The sequence below is a fragment of the Takifugu rubripes genome, chromosome 5, assembly GCF_901000725.2.
Source record: "Takifugu rubripes chromosome 5, fTakRub1.2, whole genome shotgun sequence".
Classification (NCBI taxonomy): Eukaryota; Metazoa; Chordata; class Actinopteri; order Tetraodontiformes; family Tetraodontidae; genus Takifugu; species Takifugu rubripes.
The window spans coordinates 4,726,043-4,746,932 of NC_042289.1; the positions used below are offsets into that span (position 1 = coordinate 4,726,043).

A 20,890-nucleotide genomic window follows, 5' to 3' on the forward strand; every position below is an offset into this window, starting at 1 on the left:
GGAGAACAGCAGCCACAGAACGAAATCCCCCCCCCCAAACTTCTGTGGGAATTACGTGTAGTTTGTTGCCGCGCAGGATGATGGATGGTTGTGATAAATCCAACGCTTAGAAAAGACAGGTGAATCCCACGTGAGGAGGTGTGCTGTGAAAACAGATATATGTCATCAGCGTATACTAAAGTGGCGTGGTGTCGGAGAAGACGACCAATGAGTTCACCCTGAAGCAAACAGCCTGGGCTCAGTTAGCAATAATTACCTTAGCTGATGAATGCTAACAGATGCCCAGACGGCGGTTCTACACAGGTAACGATAATTCCGAGTTTGAAACCGGAGAAGCATCTGCACTCATGTGCTGCTTTATATCTGCAAAAACACTGCTCCAATTACAAGAGCAGGCAGTGCTCACAGGAAATCTCCCAGCAATTAAGGGAAAAGCTACATTACTGTTATTTACCTAATTGCGAATACAATTCCAACCTCGTTTCTATGGTCTGCCTCTCTGGTCTGTCTCATTCCATCTCTATCTCCCACCGCACTCTGAGTGATGAGTATCCAAGCAGCTTAGCTCATGCTAATATCTTCAGCCATTAAGTGGATTTATGGACCTGCTCTGTGTGAGCCACAGGAACCTCGCTAAGACTCACGATCGCTGTTCTGTCTCCTTACGCTTGATATCTGCACTGCGTGCAATCGCTGTAACCTGAGGAGGAAAGCCAAAAGTTTTGTCGACTACAATCTCGTCGTATAACCCTCCAGAAAATAGCAGCAATTTAATTGCAGAGAAATAACCACATCTACTTGATTGGTTATCTGCAGAATAGAATATGATTGAACAGAATAGAATACAATAGAATAGAACCTCAGGAACCTTTTTTAAAATTATTACATAACATGCAGCGATGCAGTATGTCAATGTGCTCTCAGGACAACACTGCTAAAAGGCCGTCTGCTGCCAGGTTGATCTTTTCGATGGGTCCTCAAAAAGTAGAGCTGCTGTCAGGCCTTTACAACCAGAGCAGCGGTCATGGTCTTCCATGAGCGTGAGCCTGCTCTCACCCTCTGTGGACAAATTCTAAAGTCCTTAATCGAGTGACAAAACGCTTGAGATCAGCCTGCAGGGGGAGCTGTTATTGATAAGGGATAAACACTGTTCTAAAATAGGTCCCTCTCTGGTCTTCTATTTGCTCTACATGCACACTCATGCTGATCCACGTTGGTGGAGAGGGTGGATTTAACATCCTAATCCTGTTATGATGGCCTATTTCTTCTAAATAGTGAAGAATATTATTTCTTAAAAAGCATCTCAGGATGTGTATATAGAAACCCTTTTGACTATGTAGCCTAATTCCGGCATTTTGGAGCTCTTTGTGTAAGGCGACATGCTGTATATTCACCAAGTTGCCGACACGTGAAGGCCAATGCCACATGATGGAGCAACAACTTTCTGGGGTGTGACGATGATCAGGATATAGTCGTCGCTGAGAGGTTTGCGCGTAGGAAGACAGGCTGGAGCAACAGCACAGAACGATAAGCTAGGGAGAGGAAGAGGGCTGGTGCGGCTGGGATTGCTGAGAAGATGCTACAAGTGTGCACACTTCTTGTGTCTGCGTGCGTGTGTGTGAATCAGAGGGCAGTTTGTCATGTTGCTGCTTCACAGCCCTGATCCGAGCTGACAGGTGAAGCTAAGCGCAGCTAAACAGCACACGTAACAGAGAGAGGGAGAGAGGGAGAAAGAGGGGAGAGAGAGAGCGAGGCAGGGGAGATCAGGGAACAATACAGACAATAGGAAACTGTGGGAGATGAGAGGAGAGTGACATGAAATAAGTGTGAGAAATAAATGGAATTAAAGGTTGTCTTCAGAGCTGGGGAGCCATTAAAAAGAAGAAGGAAAGAAAAACAAGCAATGGGTTGATGGGAAGTAAGAGGGAAAGTGCACATCCTGGTGAGGAGAACCAAGATAAAGCTTTGAAAAGGACTGGTTAATTGGTGTCTTAGCAAAGCGGTGAAGACTGTGCGTTCATTTTTTATGCCATCACTCCATTAATCTATCCATCTCTCCCTCCCCCTCAGTGTTCCTGTCCCATACACTCCTTTCTCTTCCTGGAGTGGATGTCCAGAGGAGACTTAGTTAAAGGTTTGACATCATTTTCCTCTGTGAGACCTAAAAGAAGAAGATAAGCAACGTTAGCATGCTGAAATGACTAAACTAACTGGTAGAGTTCGTGAGTTGGAGAAACAGCCCCCAAAAATTGTACATTTTGGCCCCCCAGGTTGTCTGACAACTGCTTCCAAAGCATGCGATTAGCATGTTGCTTTATATCTTTATATCACAAACTTAATAGCATCAACATGTTTACTTAGTGTGATCACCTGACATTATGTTCATAAGTTGAGCTGATGTGTTGACGGACTGGAATTTAAATATTGACTTAATTAATTGGCTCCTAATCTAAGAGAAAATACAGCAAGTGTAGCACTTGAGAATGACTACCAACAGAGTGAAGACATGCTCATAGTGGATTGATGTGACATGTTTCCTTCTCATAAACCCTTATAAAAATAACATGAGAAACATATAATTTACTGGTATTCTTTTCACTTTTATCCACAAGAGTTTAGGGCAGTTAGCTTATTCAGTCTTATAGAAGGGTCTAGGTTTCTAGAACCTTCTACGTAGCCTCTCTAGCCTCTCTGTCCAGATTGGGATTTTTCCCACCACCTGCTGGGATAGACCCCAGCACCCCTGTGACCCTGGATTACAAACAAGTGTTGAGGCAGAAAAGATAAATAAAGTACTTACGGCGTTGTTTTATTAATGAATATCAGTCCTGTTGGCCTCACTGCTGTTGGGGAATGGGGGAAAATACAAAAACTGAGAGAAAGAGAAGGAAGCGAAGCCTGAGAAGAGGGTCTCCTGTTGGGGACAAGATGAAAAGAGAAATGGTGAAATGGCAACACGGACACGACTGCGGGGAAGTGGATGCATAAGAGGTGACGAAGAAGGCAAATTTGGAGTGAATACTGTAGATATGAAAATATACAGACGGACGGCAAGAAAAACAAACAGAAATGCACAGATGGACAGTCAAGATGAACAGGTTGATAGATTAGAGCCATCAATGTGACCCACCCTGTGGCCATGCACTCACTCATGCGGAATCAAATTAGACACGTACAGCCTCTGTGCAAGTGCATTTGTGCGCCGGAGCCCATGACAAATAAGGCAAATGAACTGGCTGCGAGACACGCTTATCCATTTCTGCATTATAAAGCATCATTAGTGCCCCTGGACTCGAGAGCAAAGCTGTCTGTCTTCCACGCCGAACCCCGAGACGACTGTGGTGCCGCCACGGATGAAAGTGTGTTAAGAAGGGAACGCAGGTTGACTCCTGGCTCCCACTTGCGGTGTGACACTTTTTTTTTTCAGTGGCACTTCCTGTTGCATCCCATTGCATCAACTAGACTGTAGCGCGTCAGGCAGATTATCCTTGAGATGTTTGGTTTTCACTATGAGAGCCATGCAGAGATCCGGCGAGCAGAGTTTGTTCCTTATAAGTGAAGAGGAAGAAAGGTTCTTAGGCTGAAGCTTTGCTACTTTTTGTCCCCATATCACCCATTTGTTCCATTAATGTTTTTCTGTAAGATGAAAAGTAGTTGGGGGGAGAGACCCGAGCCTGGAGCTGAGGACACTTGACCCATTGAGTCCAGTTCATGGTTGGCTAAAAACCCAGAATGCACCATTCTATCCTGCTCTGCTAAAACAGTAGCTGCCAACATAACAAATCAAATACATATTAAAGACACCGTACTATTGTGATATCGTAATGAATTTCTTCAAGATTCATAAAGGAGTGTCTGTGGCCTCTACATGCCTGAACAGGGGTGGGCAACCCAGTCGTATGAGGGCTGCAATCCAGCAGGGTTCACTGTCCCAGTAGGTACAGTGGACAATTATTTTTTTATCAGGGAAACGAGCCCCAGGTGAATTGTTGCCTAACCCTTCTTCAATATCTGGGCCAATGAGATGACCTGGGGAATCTCCCCCCTGTCTTCTTCTGGAGAGTGTGTTGTAATGTGACAGTCGTGGATGCACTCAAACCAGTCAGGGTACCTCAGGCTAGCATATACTGGTCTGTCCAATCCTCAGGCCACCACTAAACCCTTTGCTGAACCAGTCTAGCAGGAGATAGACTACTGTGCACCACATCTACAGATATACTGTACAGTATCTCATGTGTTCCTAGTGTAAATCTGCCAAGTAAAGAGGGCTCCAGGCATGTCTGTGTGGCGTTCTCTGGCTAATGCCAGTCAGGCTGCGTGGTGCTGGGCTATGAACAGAGGCCTTCATGCTGCTCCTGTAGCCTCAGTTTGGGCAGAAGAAGTCACAGGAGCATCCTGCTGGAGTTCATTTTGTGGGGTTCTGGCAGTGTTCCTTCTGGCTCTGCACAAATAAGAAGCTAGTGATCCAGCTGCCTGGCTTTTGCCCTCCTACAGCATACTCCATCTCACTCGGGGTACTGGCCCGTCTCCTCCGGGTGAAATGTGAGGAGTAGAGTGGAGGTACAACGGGCTTGTACTACCTTACTGCTCAGTTGGTTGTATCCCTACATCTCCGTCTTCCATTTAATTTGTGTGCCACCTCCCTAACGAGGAGATTTACAGAAACCCCACCAGGGTTGGACCTCTGGGTGATTTGCTCTTCAGAAGCAATTCCAACAAATACTCACATTGAGGACCAGCCTGACATCAACCGTGATGGTAGCTGACCGGAATCTGACATTATGACGTGTGATGTGAAAAGATTAGAATTGATAATCACAAGGAGTTATTGGTGGTTTCTTAATCGAGAACACAGTAGCTGGGGATCGATCCGCCAACCTTCCAATCGCTGGGCCACGCTCCCCCTCCCGAGGTCATCCATGCATCCTCCCATATGTGTGTTCTTTTTTAATTGGGCATCTCGCAAATAGCAGCCGGCATCCAGCGCCATGTGTCCACGCCTGCGGCGACAGTCCAAGGTCGCTTCACTCCTCCGTTCACGTGTGCAACCAATTCCTACAACCACTCCCGACGTCGTTGTGAGAGAGTGCCGTGATGCCGCTAATACATCATCGCTGCCCTGGTCGTGACATATTTACAGTAAACGATGTTTACAGGTTGTGTTGGTTCCACCTGGGCTTCGATAAAAGGCACAAGGGCTGGATTGATCTCAGCGTGCCGTCAAAGAGATGGATGGTTGGGATGATGACCCCTGTGTCCTAGGGGACAGCCTTCCCTTTAATAGATCTGCAAAAACCCTGGGGGGGAAATGAGCAAACCTAATATCCAAGCAGTTACGGATAATTGTTGTATGGTCACAGGAGCAGCTATTTAACCACCGCCAATCAATATCTGATAAAACGGATCGATATTTTTCCATGTCGGCGCGGTGATGGATGATGAGCACATCATAGAGTGAGCACTTGTGTGTTATCAATAATGACAAAGTCTTCACAGGATGAATAATGGATGTGTCTGCGAGTGTATGTGTGTGTGTGTGTGGGGGGGGGGTACGCAGGCGTGTGATATGTGCGACTCACTCCGCTGAACAGTTGAAAACAAATCCCCAGAGGAGTTTGTGTTTGCGCGCGTGTGCACGTACGTGTGTTGGCTTATTTCTAAATTAAAGCAGGACCAAAAATAATGCACCCGGGTGGTGACTCATTGGTTGACATATGGTATTTTTTCTGTGACATCATCCACAGTGGTGCCACAGTTTCAGCGCTGAGACTCTGCCAGCGACTGGTTCACTTTGCTTCCAGCATGCTGGCCACGAATGTGTTTATTTTGTTATTTAGCTGCTCTTTGCCTTCCAGGCACTCTGCAACACTGTGTGCTAGAAGTCGTGTGTGGACTGGATGCTGATTGGAGGGAATCTAAAGGAGACAAATTGAACGGCTGCTTTGCAGGAGGGTAATGTTTATTAGAAAACAGATGGAGGTGATGCACCGCATTCAAATATGGGTGGGGGGTGGGGGGGTGGCCAGCATTGCTAATATAAACCAAGGTCGAACTTGAGGTATGCAGAAACGATTGCACATTGTTGCAGATTAGGGAAAAGGAGTTTAAATGAATAGTTTACTGACATGTTCCATGTTAGCATAAATGCTACTCATAGTGTTCCTCGTGCTTTTAGAGGATGTTAATTGAAATGGCTGAAAGAATGTAAGTGTTCTTTTCATTTATGAATCGTTGCTATTGTGTTAATGAAGTCGACTCCCATCTCCCTGATAACACTTATTGTTTGACATTTCTGCTAATTAATTGATGGAGCGATGAGTTGAGCTGATAACGAGTGTCAGCTCTCACTTTTGTGTTTGCTTTGACCCCTCATATGTCGGCTCACACACAAAGCACACGCTCACGCAAGAGAACACAGACCGCCAGTAGCATGTGTGTAGCTCGGCCATGCCAAGGGATGTTATTTGGCAACTGTCAGCTTTAATAGGACCAGAACATGTTGGGAGGGCGATCCAGGCTCTGTACCAAGTCTGCAAGGGTGCGCTATCTGGCAGCTAAAGCGTGTCAACGTGCCTGCTTCTGCTCACATATGTGCACACAAATGCTGCGTTGGTGTGTCAGGACCTTGCGTATGAGGCCAGTGTCCACTTAGCTGCACTGTCTGCTGTATCTGACTCTGAAGGTGATGGTGCTGAGTCGCCCCAACCCCCTAAATGTGTACATCGGTACATGGAATTCAACTCTCAAATCATCAAATGTTAACCTGTTGCTAATATAGCCATTTACTTTATGTCCAGAACACAGATGAGCTGAAATCCAGTGAGGATTTAATAGTGTATTTCTGAAATTCTTTTCCGGTTCTGAAGAGGGCGCCGCATTAGATCAGCAAATAGGACTTTCCGAACAACAAAATCCAAAGGCAGAATCCAAACTCAAGCATGAACAACATCAGAAAGATACCTTCAATGTATACGTGCGAAGGGGACAAGATGAAACACAAACGCTATTGGGGAGAAATGGAGGAAATGTGGAGAACACAGATGGTTTTAGATGGAAGAAAAAAGAATCTCATTTCAGGAGACAGTAAACTGTATGAAACAATTGACCGCTGTGAATCCTGGAAAGGTCATAAATGAAACTCCAGAAAGCCCAAAAACACAAACACACACACACACACTGTTATTGGAATATAGCTAGCAGCGCTCACCTGAAGACTTTAACATCAATATGTTGTTTTGTTTTTAATCGAAACGCTGTCTCGCCGTGATTTCCCCCCCCCCCCCCGTTTTCACGTCAAAACTGTCAGCTCCGATACTGTGAAATGTCTCTAGTGAAAAGAGAAAAGTAGATTACAGAGGAGGATAAGGGCCACAGGTGAGGAGAAAAAAAACACATCAGAGGAGAATTTTATTATTTTTTAAATGTGAGGTTTCAGGGGGAAAAGACAAGGCAAGATGTCGGAAATCAAGTTGAAATACAATTTTGTGAATAGACTCACGGTGCTTCTTGTCGAGAACCAACGCTCATTGATCTGCATCGGGACTTTCAGAAGATTGCGTTGAAATGCAGTGAATTGAATTCAGTCCTGAAGCTTTGTAAACTACCAGGATATCAGAGCTCGCGGCAGATATAAACTACCTAAACAATTCAAAATACATAGTAAAACAAAACACTTGAAACTAAAGAATAAGGATATCTCCATTGATGGTGCAGAGAGATGAGTCACTTTGTAATTCTCATGGGTAGCGATTAAGAGATGTTGTGGTGGGTGGGTAGTTTGCATCCTGATGCGTGTGTGTGTTTATGTGTGTGTGTGTGTGTGTTTGAAAACTGCATCTCTATGCTCAGTCTGATGCTGCATTCCAGGCCCCTGGAATCATCTGCGGGGAGCCTTGTAAGATAAACTAACCTGCTGAGACAGTGAAGAGTGATTCAGATGGAAAACATAGACCCAGGGGAGCCAGTGTGTTTGCACCCGGAGGTGTGTGTTCTTGTGTGCGTGTGTGTGTGTAACAACACCGAGTCTCTTGTGAACAACCGTGGGGTGTTTTTCTCACTTTATTTTTAGCAGAAAGCACTCTTTGTCAACTGAAAACAATAGCGCGCACGTTGATGCACAATCAGGGTGCTGAGGCGTTGTCGTCCACTGACACACACACACACACAGACACACACACACACACACACACACACTGGTAGCCATGGTCATTTGTTTTCCAATTGTTTGACAGGCAAGTTGACCGTGACATAAATGCCCCCGATGGATTTGCCTACGTGTGAGATTTGACTGTTTCTTAAAAAACTTGCACCTGAAATGAACATTAAATCTGAGGCTGTTATTCCCAAAATGTCTTGTCTTATATTTTATTTACCCGCAAGTGTTAATCATGAGTGACCCCAGCCTGAACTGGGAAAAGATGAAGAGGAGTTGCCCTGAGTGAGTTGCCATCACATCGGGAAAGTGAAAGGACCCTAATCACATTCCAAATCCTGCTCCAGGACAGAGGGTGTGTGTGTGTGTGTGTGTGTGAGAGAGAGAGAGAGAGAGAGAGAGAGAGAGAGAGAGAGAGAGAGTGCAGATAAGCTGTGACACAACAAGTACAACGCAGAACAGAGAATATTAGCCCCCCCCAGACAGCAATTAAAAGTGTAGCTAAATCCAAATTGTTTGTTGTGGCTGCACGTTCGGTCGAATCTGCTCGCGTTTGTCACAGTTTTGTTGTGGAAAATTCATCCCAAACTACAGAGGCTGTTAAAATAGACGATGTTCGATGACGCTCATGAAGCTGCGCTCACACTGGCATCGCAGGGCTCCAAATAACCTTTTCGACACTTCATTTGAAACACCTGACAGTGGTGTTGCGAGATCTGTCTGGCACCAAAGGGGGAGTTTTTTCTCATGCCACGTTCCTCTGCATCCTCAGAATACACTGGAATCTCAATTTGTGCACTTAGTTTGTTCCAAAATGTTGTTCTTGTATTGATTTGTTATAAACAGACCAATTTTCCTATTAGGAACAATGTCAATGGATTAATCTGTCTCCCCCCAAGATAGCCCCTTTACCCTAACAAGACAGAAATGACTGGAACACCTTTACGTCCAAGAGATCGATATTTTCTTCAGCTCCTTGTGTGTGGATACGTTGAGCTCTCTGTTATGTCCAGTCACTCATATGGAAAATTGCTTAGATGTTTATTAATTGTAATTCTTTTCTAGATGGTCTCAGGAGACCCACATGCAGCAGGTGCCGATATTGTCTGTGCTGTTTCCTTTAACCTTTTGACAGCAATTAAACTGCAGTCACACATGGGCTCACTTTGACAAGTCAGTTTATTTGGGGGTGGGGGGGGGGGGACTCCCAACTGTAAACATCTATTTCCTCTATTTTCTTGCTCAGAACTGGAATGTGCCCCAACTTGAGCTGCAAAATGACAGCAAAATAAGCCATTTGTCACTATGAACCCAATTATTTCCACGACATGCAGATCAACGGCCTCAGTTAAACATTGCTGGCTGCATCTGTGGTCACGACTCGTGTTTACGTAGAAAATTAGTTGTTAAAGGGCAAAAGGGAACCTGCCTGTATGTCAGCTGCATCGGGATTTCGCCTCATCTTTGGTTTGATTCAGCTTTTCTATCACGTGTTTAGTTTTAGTTACTGCATTAGTGAGTTTTTTTTCACCTAAAGGTTTCTAGGATTCCGCTGTTTATTTAACGGAGCGCATTTCCGACCGAACGCCGAGCCAGCTCTTGTTTACAGCTGGAGTTAATTCTGCATGCTGGAGGACCTTTTTCCTGCCTGTGTTCTAGTTTCGAAGAGGCGTCCGTACTTGTTCAAAGGCATCAAACAATAAAAGATGGCGAGATGGGAAGGTACTTTATATTTTATAAATGACTGATGCTCCCATTTGGCCAACATCCAGAGACTGGAGCTTTTCATCTCCTCTTCCTCTATTTTGAATTTAAGTCGGGTTTGTTTTTGGAAGCGAGGGTAGTCTTTTTTTTCTTCCCTGTTTTACGGTGCCTTAACGTTTCTGCCTCAGTCCTACTTCCTTCAGTCCTCTTTGTGTACTTTTGTAAATTGTTGTTGTTGTCTACATTTGGTGTGTTTGTGATTCATTTTAAACAGGAAGGGCGTTAATCTCTGTTTTCCTTTCTTCCTCCAGGACTCTGACAGAGCTGTTGAAGCAGCCTGGGGAGGCAGGAGTGGTGGATGGAACCGGTGCTCACCATCCCATAGGGATGGGGACCAATGGCATCTCTGCGAGGGCCCTGCGTTCCAACAACGGTCAGTCCTCTACGCGTCCCCCATATGTCTCCATTGGCAAGTGGTGTGACCCTGACGGTGCTCTCGATGAGTAACACCATAAGAGCTGAGATAGTTTAGAAGGAATCATTTTTAAGGACAAACCATACATTTTCACAGACATTCAGAGGTCAACATTCATTTACCACCTGTGCTACTGAGTTTTTGCTTCTAAACGTAACATCACAATTCCCCCCTTCTGTAAAGTTTTCTTAGTGAGCGGGAGCACCGCGATGACATCACACCACTAATGTAGCAGATACCGTTACTGTCAGAGAGAGTCAGCAAGACTGGAATCTACCAAACTTCCTACAGGAGTCGCTCTGGCATTGGATGGAGGGTGTAATGGAAAATAGTGTCTTGCTTAACATGATTTGAGTGGGGTGAGATCAGCCTTGACTTCCACTGTGATCTTTTAAGAACCATAAAATTCAACCAAAACTGTTCAGAGTGGAACACTGAGGGTCATACAGGCTCGTACACACATGCACGAGAGGTTTGACTCTACTTCAAACACAAGCACGCGTGTCATCAGTGGACACAGAGGAGTGGGGGACAGACAGGTCATATTTAATTAAGATGTAATTAGCCATGTTCTAGTCTCAAAGCCACAGAGGGAATGCTGCTTGGCCCATCTGTCACCTATTGTCTCTAAACAACACACACACTCACACTAGCGTGCTTCGGTATCTCTCAGCTAGCCCTGCCCATCCATCATCGGCGGCCCTGTTTTATTGTTACCACCATCCAGATTGTGACTCTGTTGTCTCGGTGCTTTTATTATTAATGTTCTTCCCCAAAGGAGGCGTAAATCAGTAGAATGAAGAAACACCAGTCGCAGAAGTGAGCTAATCTACAAAGAACACCAGTTCATATATAAGTTATTACAGAGTTTCCCTAAGTCATATTTTGATCCACACACTCATACACGCAGTATTTATTCACATACAGGGAAAAAAGGAAGACAATGAGTGCATTTATGTGAACACAAGGAAACCGAATTCCTGTGGTGGTTCAAGTACATAAAATGCATGCGTGGACCCTGTAGGCCGACGAGAATCAGCCCAGAATCAGCCTTTACAAACCCATACTGACTCAGTATATCTAAGTGTTATCGGAAAGATGCGGAGGCACCGCAATGTTTCTGTACCTGAAAGTTTAGGTCAGGCACAAAATCCAAAATGGAGATTTATTTAAAAAGATGCCGTCCTTTTTGGTATCCTCGTTTCTGTCATCCTTTGTGAGCCCCTATATGTTCGCCACATGAGCTCACTCTGCCTCTTAGGTGCTTCTAAAGCAGAATATATGAAGTTTTTGGCTGTTGTTTTAGCTGTGGCGGCTCCCTCGCTGGCTAACTTGCTTATGGATTGTTGTGTGTGACTTCAAAGGTCACCTGGGGTCACGTGACTCCACCCATAATCCAGGTCCTGCAAACTCCTTTGTAAACAGAAAGTAAATTACACATCGAGCAGGCAACTGTAGTCCGACTTCAGTACGCACGTAAACACACCTAATGATGCATTTGCTTGTCACGTTGTGTGCATGCTAGCATCCATCAGACTCCATTGATTTCCTGTGCAAGTTCATTTCCTCACTGCTTCACGTGCTACCTGGCATTATCCTGTAGCCTTCAGCAACACGCTTGATGGCTGAATACGTTCAGCATTTCCATGGTGTTTTATAAAGAGCAGCAAAGGTGTTCCCTGGTTCTGTAATCCCGGCATTTGGGTTTAGTTTAGGATTACTGCAAAGCTGAATAATGTAGAGGAAGGATGAAGCCTGTTGCTATAAATGTAAAAGGGCCAAATAATGCTAAGGGAAGGTGTGAGGGGGTTGTGTGTGGGTACTCGTGTGGTGTGTTCTAGGGTCTGAGTATGGGGTGATGACACAGAATGCTCCTGCAATGTCAGCCCTCTCCACACAATCACCTCTTCTCCGTGGTCGATTTTACATTTTCCCTTTTTGATGCTCTCTTTTGATCCAAACTCCTGTGTCTCTAAAAGGCTGAGTCTTTATTGCTTTCCCTCTGCTCGCCTGGACTTTGGAAAATGGTTTCTTCTCATTTATCTATCAGCTCCGACTGCTGATGTGTTTGTTCACTAGAGTTAAACCTTTTTCCTAAATTGAATTTAAAATGGGGCACATTGCAATAAGGCTGGAGACACTTCTTATCCTCGTCAAGTCTTAAACGCGTTAAAACCTGAGAGGCCTCAGCCACAGTGCAATGACACACACCGGTACTAAAGCCTCCACAGCAGAACAAAAGCCGGATCTCCCAGGAACTGGGAGTGAAAACAAATATGGAGCAGGAACCAGCTTAAACAGCTGACATCAAACCAGGCCCAAAATGGCGTCTGAAATCTATTCAGGGTGTTGCTAGAGCTGAAGCTGCAGATTCAAATATTATAGAGAGCAGTGAAAAGCACGAGATCAGCCCATTAGGATGAAACTATTGAAGTTCCAGATCCCTTTTCTTCCATAATGAAGACAGCAGCCAAATCCCCGTGTTCCCGCGCAGACAAAAGAATCTGCTCCTTATCTGCCTTCTGCTCTCCCCTTCTTTCCTGTTCTCAATTCCAAAGCAGATGTATATTTAATACAACGGCAGAGACAAACTGTCGGATGAGAGTGCCATGATGTTAACTTTAAGCCGCGGGGGGAGCGGGGGAATCGAAGCGCAGAGGAACAACAAAGGACAAAAAAGACCTATAATGCATCGGGCAACGTGGCTCATTCGGCTCAACGGGAAGGTGAGATTGGGGCCGTTGATAACGGGACAATAGAAGTCCGAGAACAAAGTGCGGTGGGAGTGGAAGAGCGGGAAATAGGAGGGGTAAAAAATGGGGGGTTTGAGGCGTGAAGGGTGATGAGGGAGAGAACGATAGAAGGAATAGACACAAGAGACACCATGCTGCTAGCTGCGAGGGGGACAGCTGGTCAGCTGCTTGTCTCTTCTGGTGTGGAGAGCTGCCCTGAGGACAGTCACCCGGCAACACACACACACACACACACACACACGCGCACACACACACACACACACACCTGCTAATGAATGTCTATGCGCGATTCCGCACACGTCCCTGAACATCGCATATATATATTTATATGTACGAAGACATGAAAGGGTGTAAAAACATCGAACAAAGGTCACCAGATAAATTATTTAAAACGGCATGAAAAAAGGACAAAGAACAAAGCGAGAGACTACAAGAGGGTGTGTACAGCTCATAAGAACGTTGCAGCGTGGCAAAGAATGAGAGAAGAGCAGATGGCAGCGAAGAACAGACGAAAGAGAAGATCTCCAAGGACTGAGGCATCCTGATGACTTAAAGCTGCTGTCAGGCGACTGAGCGCCGTCAACGGAATCATTGAAGTCCAAGAACGTTACGATTAAGGAAGAGAAATCTGCAGGTAAACCGTTCAAATCAGCATTCCGGCACAAGCTGCTGCCACCGCTTGGACACAACCTCCTCCAGAATGTGACGATCTCACTGGGCTGATACCATAAAGCACTGAGAACATCACTGACCTACTGTGATGATCCACACGCTCGCCGCCGCCCTGATGAGTTTGAAATGATCACTCCTCCCCACTTAAATTGATGGTGTAGTTAAAAGCTGGGCAATAAGGGCTGTAAAACATTATCACAGTACCCACACACTTATGTTATTCCTCCTCTGAAGCTCATTACAAACGCTACGAAGTCACATAATCTAATAAAAAAGCAGCCTGCCAACCTGGAACCATGGAAATCTTAAATACCCTGTATAGCGCTGTGTCGTAGTCATAGCAACCTTCATAAAAAAGGTTTAAACAATAAAGCAGGCACTCAATTGCATGTTTTTATTCAGTTTTCAAGGTCACCTTCATACTACAATGATTTGAAGGCTTGGAAGCTGGGAATATTCTGTCTCCACCGGAGGTCTTCTCTGACACCGGGAAAGATTTGCATTTGTGGGACGTAATTTACATGTTGACGGCCGGCTGGAGAGGAAACGGGAGGCAGAGAGTGTAGGAAAAATATATATATAAACAACACAGCAGGGAGGGGGAAGGAGCTGAGGTGGGAGGGTGGAACTTTCAAAGGAGGATGAGCAGGAAGAATAAAGGGACAAAGTGGGGGTGAGCGGAAGAGCGCGTGCATTAGATGTAACGTGAGTGTGACGTTGAAATCAAAGCGAAGAAAGCAGCTTCATGAGAGACGGGCGGTGAGTAAAAAATGGCAATTATAGGCAGGAATTGTGTGTGAAGGCGAGTTAGCGTCCGCGTGTTGTGCATTCACTGGATTTGTGCGGCTCGTTGATACAGTCGCACGCCGGGCCGCTGCCACCTTGTTATCTCTGCCTGTCAATGGTGGCGGGAACAAACGTGGATTCATCGCACATGAATTTAGCTGTCCGTAGACATTTATCTTCTAATCCGGTCACCTCTACGTGTAATTGAGACCCCAGGGTGCAGTGTTTCGTTCTAGGCAGCCTCTGAGGTGACATCCGTGTAAACCACTGATGGTAGGTTGTGACCTCAGCGTCTTTGTGGCAGCTGCTTTGGCCTCCAGGTGACTCTCGTTGGGACCCCGTACAGCCAGGCTGATTGGAATTTGATGGGGCGACAGGAACGTCTTCAACCAGACCTGACATCTTTCTTGAAGTCAGACTCTGATCATTCCAAAGTAAGGTTCAGCTGTTCTAGGAGAAATTTCACTGGGAAATAAGAGCATCTAAGATAACCTACAAGGTGCTGAGGATCAAGTGGGTAAAATGTGGCCCAGCAGTGGCGTTAACAAGAGCCCGATGTTGCCCCAAAGCTGGTGAAATGACAGGAAGAGTCCTGCAGCAACACTAAAGCAGCTGCAGAACACATGTGACAACAAGATGCTTCTTTTTGGGAAGATGGAGGCACCGCTAGGTGTGACAGAGACAAACATGTAGTCTCAAAAGAGCCGTGGTCTGACGAAACCCAGGGTCGAACCCAACTTTTAAATAGGACACTTTTATAGTGATATTTCAGCATCTTTATCTGAGGCGGGGAGCTGGAATGCAGTCAGACAGACCTTCAGAGAGGGTAAATCGGCACCACTGGCTATCTCTTAATCTGTTAATATGCGATTTCAGTCTGGCTCTTTTTCCCGCGCCTTGTTTACGCTAAGTCACAGCCCGACTGTCTGCAGTCGGAGCGCTTTGGTGGAGGGCTGAGCCGCGACGAGTCCGAGGCAAACTTTTAACGGTTCAAGGGGGCGAAAACCCCGGAGGAGCCCGGCAAGAATGTGAACTGAGAGCGTGACAAAACGGAAAGAAAAAAGACGGGAAGAAGTGAAGTGAAATGAAAGCAAAGTAGATTGTGGACAATAAAACTCAGCTGCGTTGCGATCCGTCCCCGCTGCTGAAAGTCAAGCAACTCACTGAGGGGGAATGTTCAGGCTAAGCCTCTGAATAAGCCGAGGTTGCTTGTGGATTACAGCTTCAGTGACCGAGGCAGCGCCGCAGTCAGAAGGCAGCGGCAAAGGGGCGGAGCTCTTCATCGCAGCGACGCCTTGAAATGAATCAAGGTTTTTATCAGAATAATACCTGGACCACATGAGAAATCATCAATATTTATTAAGGATAATCACTTTTGTGCACCAGTACAAGGGTTGAAGGTCTACATTTGACCACCTGGGACTAGCAGTCTAGTCTGCTGGAAACAACTTAAAAGTTGTTGCTGCCTGACTCGTAAAGAATTTATGTTATTTGTCAAAAATGATACATGGAATAAGATAAATATCTGAAGAATGAGGAACTTGGTCCTCATCCAACTGGCACTGAAGACTGTTGGCATGTCCATGTGCAGGCTTTTGCTTATTATTCCAAATATTTTACACATTTATATATATATTTTTAGAGAGATTTTTCATTATTTTAGTGCCTGTGAGTCTCAAGAACTGTCATTTATTCGCCTTGCAGGGTGTTGATAAACGACCCATTGACAGGATTTTTTGGAGGGGAAACGCCTCATTAAGGAGATTATGACAGTAAGTGAAAAGGCTTTTCACGGTGTGTGCCTGCTGGAGCCGGTCGGTAATCCTGAATGTGTAAGCAGAGGGTGGAATTTGTATGAGTGGGGCCGAAACCGGCGGAGCCGCGGTTCAAAGGCAGCGCGCGTGTCGAAGTTAGCGCGCGTGTCTGCTGGATACTGATACCAACCGGCGCTGAGCCCCTGAGTGAGGTGCAGAGCGTGGCTATACATTAAATGTCCAGGATTACCCTCTGCTGCTGCAGGCTGTCTGATAGTACAGTATTACTGTTCTGAGGAGATTGGGATGGATCCTGCTCCATTCCGGCGTCGTTATTCTGTCATAATGAGGCATTACCCCTTTTACAGTGAGCTAAATGCTTCCCTGCATTTAGGGTCATACTTCCAGAGGAAGATGATGTGTGTGAGTGTGGTGAAAACAGATCACCTTGTATGCCCAGAATATAATTTTCTCTAACGAAATGATCATATTACATATGTTATTAACTTTGCCCAAGAATAGCTGAAATAACTCTCATGATTTAAACGGAAGAGTTCTTTGAATTCCTCTTCTTTGAGGTCCATTTTCATACAACTTGGGCCGTGCTGTTTGCAAACCCAGGCACGATCAGCATGCATCCCTAATGAAGGTATATTTTGCCTTCATCGGCTGCTGCAGTCATCAGACCGGAGCTCCCGGTGCTTCGGGATTCAGGAGTCCAGCCGATTCCGCCGCCTGGCTCCTCTGTCATGTAAATTGTGGATTTTATTTTTTAAAAAGGGTCTGTTTTGCGCTTACACTCAAGAAGCCAACATATAAGATGAAGTAAGAGCCAGATTAGTTCCCCCGTGGCGGTGGCGCTGGGGGGGGGGGGGTGTTGCACAGCCTCGCTGCAGGTGTCTTCGTGAACAATTTTGAAGGAATGGCAGTTGGATGGACTGGGGAACATTCTGTTCGTCGGCGAAGGGAACACATCGGTAGGACTGAATCGCCTGTTCACTCCCTCGGTCCCTCATCAATCCCCACCCCCAGCAGCTGGGGCCTTTTCATTTCATCTCATTGGCTCTGGCGTTACCTGCAGAGGCGGCTCACCCAGCGACTGCATGGGCAGCAAAAGCAGTAAAAAACTAATAAGCTGTTTTGGCTGCCGGTATTTTTCTACAGCCAGAACAGCTTATTAGCAGTGTTAGCTTTACAATTTCCATATTATCTCTTACTGGGGAAGGGAAAAGCAACGTGTCCTCAATTCAATAGGACAGGTTTGCACAAATGGACCCTTTTCACTACACTAAGAATGTGCACATATCTTCAAACTAGCCTGAATGTGCACGTTCAGGCAAGATTGGAGATCTGGAAATCTTGGATCAGCAATCAAAGGACAAAATGCTTCCTTTTCATTTCCGGCCAGACACAGATATTCAGTCCTCTGCACGTAAATCATTGGTAATGAACATTCAACTATCTGTTAGATGGAGAATAAAGGCTTTACCAGACACCCCCACCCCCCACACACTCACCCACCCATCCAGCACCCCACCGTAATTTCAAATGTAAAACCAGCAGCAGCAGAGGATGAAACATTCAATAACCTTCCTGCTGTGAAATTAAATTGACATAGTTATCACTAAAGAAGCAGTGGCTGAGCCCGGTTCTGTGTGTGTGTGTGTGTGTGTGTGTGTGTGTGTGTGTGTGTGTGTGTGTGTGAGAGAGAGAGAGAGAGAGAGAGAGAGAGAGAGACCTTTGTTAGATGATATCTGTGTGTGTTCTTTACCTGCTAAATAATAAGTAACAAAAAACTTGCTACCAGTGATTTGAGGACATAGTAGCTGGTCCTCACAACTTCAAAGGACTGAGGGTTCAGACATGGTTTAAGGGTTGAGGTTGTAGTCATGAGGGTTAGGCACGGGGTATGGAGCTGGGGAGTGGCATTATGTCGGCAGAAGTCTTCAGAAAGATGGGAATATGAGGATGAGTGTGTGTGTGTGTGTGTGTGTGTGAGTGTGTGTGGGTGTGTGTGTGTGTGTGTGTTATCTAATTTAAATCAGTTCTATATTGAAATTCACTGTTCTTGGAAAGCACAAGGGTGATCTGACTGACACCCTCACACACACGCTCCCCACACACACACACACACACACACACACACAGAGTGGCTTTCCCTCCATGTCCATGTAGAAACCCAAGCCATGTGCGCATGCACGCGTCCTCTCACACGCTGTCACATCAAATCATGTCGTTTCAGATACGCAAACTAATCATACGCAGCCATGTGTGATCCTCGGAGGAGGAGTCAGGTCTGTTATGACAGCTCTGTGTGACAGCCACAGGCTTTATGGTGACCAGAAGCCTGCTTTTAAAACACACACACACACACACGCACACACACACACACACACACACACACACACACACACACACACACACACACACATACACAGGCACACACCTGAGCTGAATGATGGGAGAGGCGGTCGAGCGTACAGGAGGAAGTGAGTCGACCGGACGACTGTGAGAAAGGGAGTGACTAATTGCAGGGTTCGTTTCCACGTTAGTAACCGTCGGCACAAACCTGACTACATCCAATCACACCGGACGGTTGCTGTTATTCAGAGACACGCCTGTCTGGAGTCGCCACTATGGACTTCAACCGTTAATCAACCACATGGAGATGAGAGCAAATAACAAGATGTTTAAAATCATTCAACTTATAAGATAAAATAAAGGCGTTATGCTTGTATTAATATAGAGCTGACTATGTAAAGAGGTTTGGGGATCTGACGTTGTAGCCGTTCCTGATTTTTGCTCATTGGAAGTTATTAAATATGGATCATTGTCTGAAAAATGGTCGAAGTGTCTGGCTTTCTACTGCGCAGGCACCTTAACAAGGTCAAAACTGTCATTTTCCCCTGTAGTTCATGCACAGACATTGTTCCCATTTGTAAAATGCTGTGCAAGCGTGTGTGTGTGTGGGTGTGTGTGTGTGTGCTCTCACACGTACATGTGTGTGTGTGACAAGTTGAGATTGTCATGTAACAAATTGAAGCTATTTTCTGCTGCCAGTGTACTGCTGCAGCGATGACACATGTCATTTATCTAACAGCAGCAAGTCTCTCTTCCCTCTATTACTCTCTCTGTGTCTCTCTCTCTTTCTCTATATCTCTCTCTCACACACACACACACAAACCCACGCTGCATTTTATCATCATTAAAAACAAAAATCTCCTAACTGTAGCATTAATCCGATTGCGCAACGCCGCTAATCTCGTGCCTTCCTCAGACCGTTGGACTCGTAGGAGTCTCGCCATATTTGGAGCACGCCGCTGCGTCCTCGGCCTGCCAATTACCACCCTGCAATGCGACCATCAATCAAAGCACCATTTACACCACACCTCGCATTACACCCGCACTGCCGCGCTGTTTGAATGATTACAGCAGTTGTGGTTTTTGAGGTGGGAAAATAATGTGTTGGGAAGAGTTGAGTCTGCCCTAAAATATCCTGTGAATGTAAACGGAGGCACTGTCAGATTTTAAATAGAAGCAAAAATCTGAAAGTGCTCGTCTAAGAACGTGCAGTTCTTCGGTCACCAGATGATGGGTCCCCAATGGAGCCCAAACTCTCCAACCTGTGTTTTTGAGTAGCAAAAACAACAGGGTGACGTCATTCAGACGGGTCAAAGTCACTCTATATGGTCAAAGACTGCAAAAGTGTTTTTCAACCAACTGTAGTTTTGACAAGAGGGTGGTGGAGTCTTAGATATTGAGGTTATCTCAGGTCAGGGTGTGGGTAATCAGTAATGCTAATCGGTACACAGAACAGGAAATATTAAATCAGCCTTCTTGTACCCCATGGATTTTTTACTTAATGTAGGCTAGTTAGCCACTTGGTACACAAGATAGAGGTGTTAAATTACATATGTGCATTTTACATAAAGCCTGGCTGTTGCCTTCGGAACACTGACAAATGATCTGATAGCTCTTCGCAGTGCAGCCATGTTTAATGTGCACTGTGGCGCTGACACCTGCGCCTGTGTGGCAGGAGAGAATGGGAAGAATGAAGATAAATATAAGGAGCGAGCAGAAGGTAGAACAAGCTGCAGCAAGTGGCAAAGCTTCCTAAAGAAAGATGTACAGTTGGTTTTGAAGCAGAGCCATCTTGAATATGTCTACTTCACTTATTTGCATTGCACCAAGCGATGCAATAATATTAGCGGCTATTTGGTTACTCTTGCTGCTGCAGGAATGCAAGCTGGGAAACAATGATATTCCATTCCATACACTTCCTGTTACTTCTTTGCTTCCTCTGAGTTTGAGTAAAGGTTCCTTTCATTGCTGAACAGGCTGTATGAAAGGACAGAGAGGGAAGAAGCACCAACAGGCACCAAAAATTCCCCCGTCACACTCTGCCCTTTAGATTAGCTCGTCGTTTGGACCAGATCTGAGATGGGACTGACTGCTGACAGAGACATCGTGATTTATTATGGGGGGAGACATCAAAGAGGGGCCAGCATGAAAGAGCCGATGCCCAAGGATGGGAACAGAGGATGAGGCACGAAGGGATGGAGGGAGTGAGAGGAGAAGAGCAGCGCAAGAGTCT

The 20,890-nt window shown here is 45.7% G+C and overlaps 1 protein-coding gene across 3 annotated transcripts in view; it reads left to right on the forward strand.

The window, feature by feature from the left end:
• LOC115249998 (protein shisa-8) overlaps nucleotides 1-20,890 on the forward strand; it is a 55,135-nt gene that overhangs the window by 11,965 nt on the left and 22,280 nt on the right. For all 3 annotated transcript variants that reach the window (XM_029836782.1, XM_029836780.1, XM_029836781.1), the window contains exon 3: nucleotides 10,168-10,289. In XM_029836782.1, coding sequence (XP_029692642.1) covers nucleotides 10,168-10,289 — 122 coding nt within the window. The remainder of the gene's footprint in view (nucleotides 1-10,167; nucleotides 10,290-20,890) is intronic.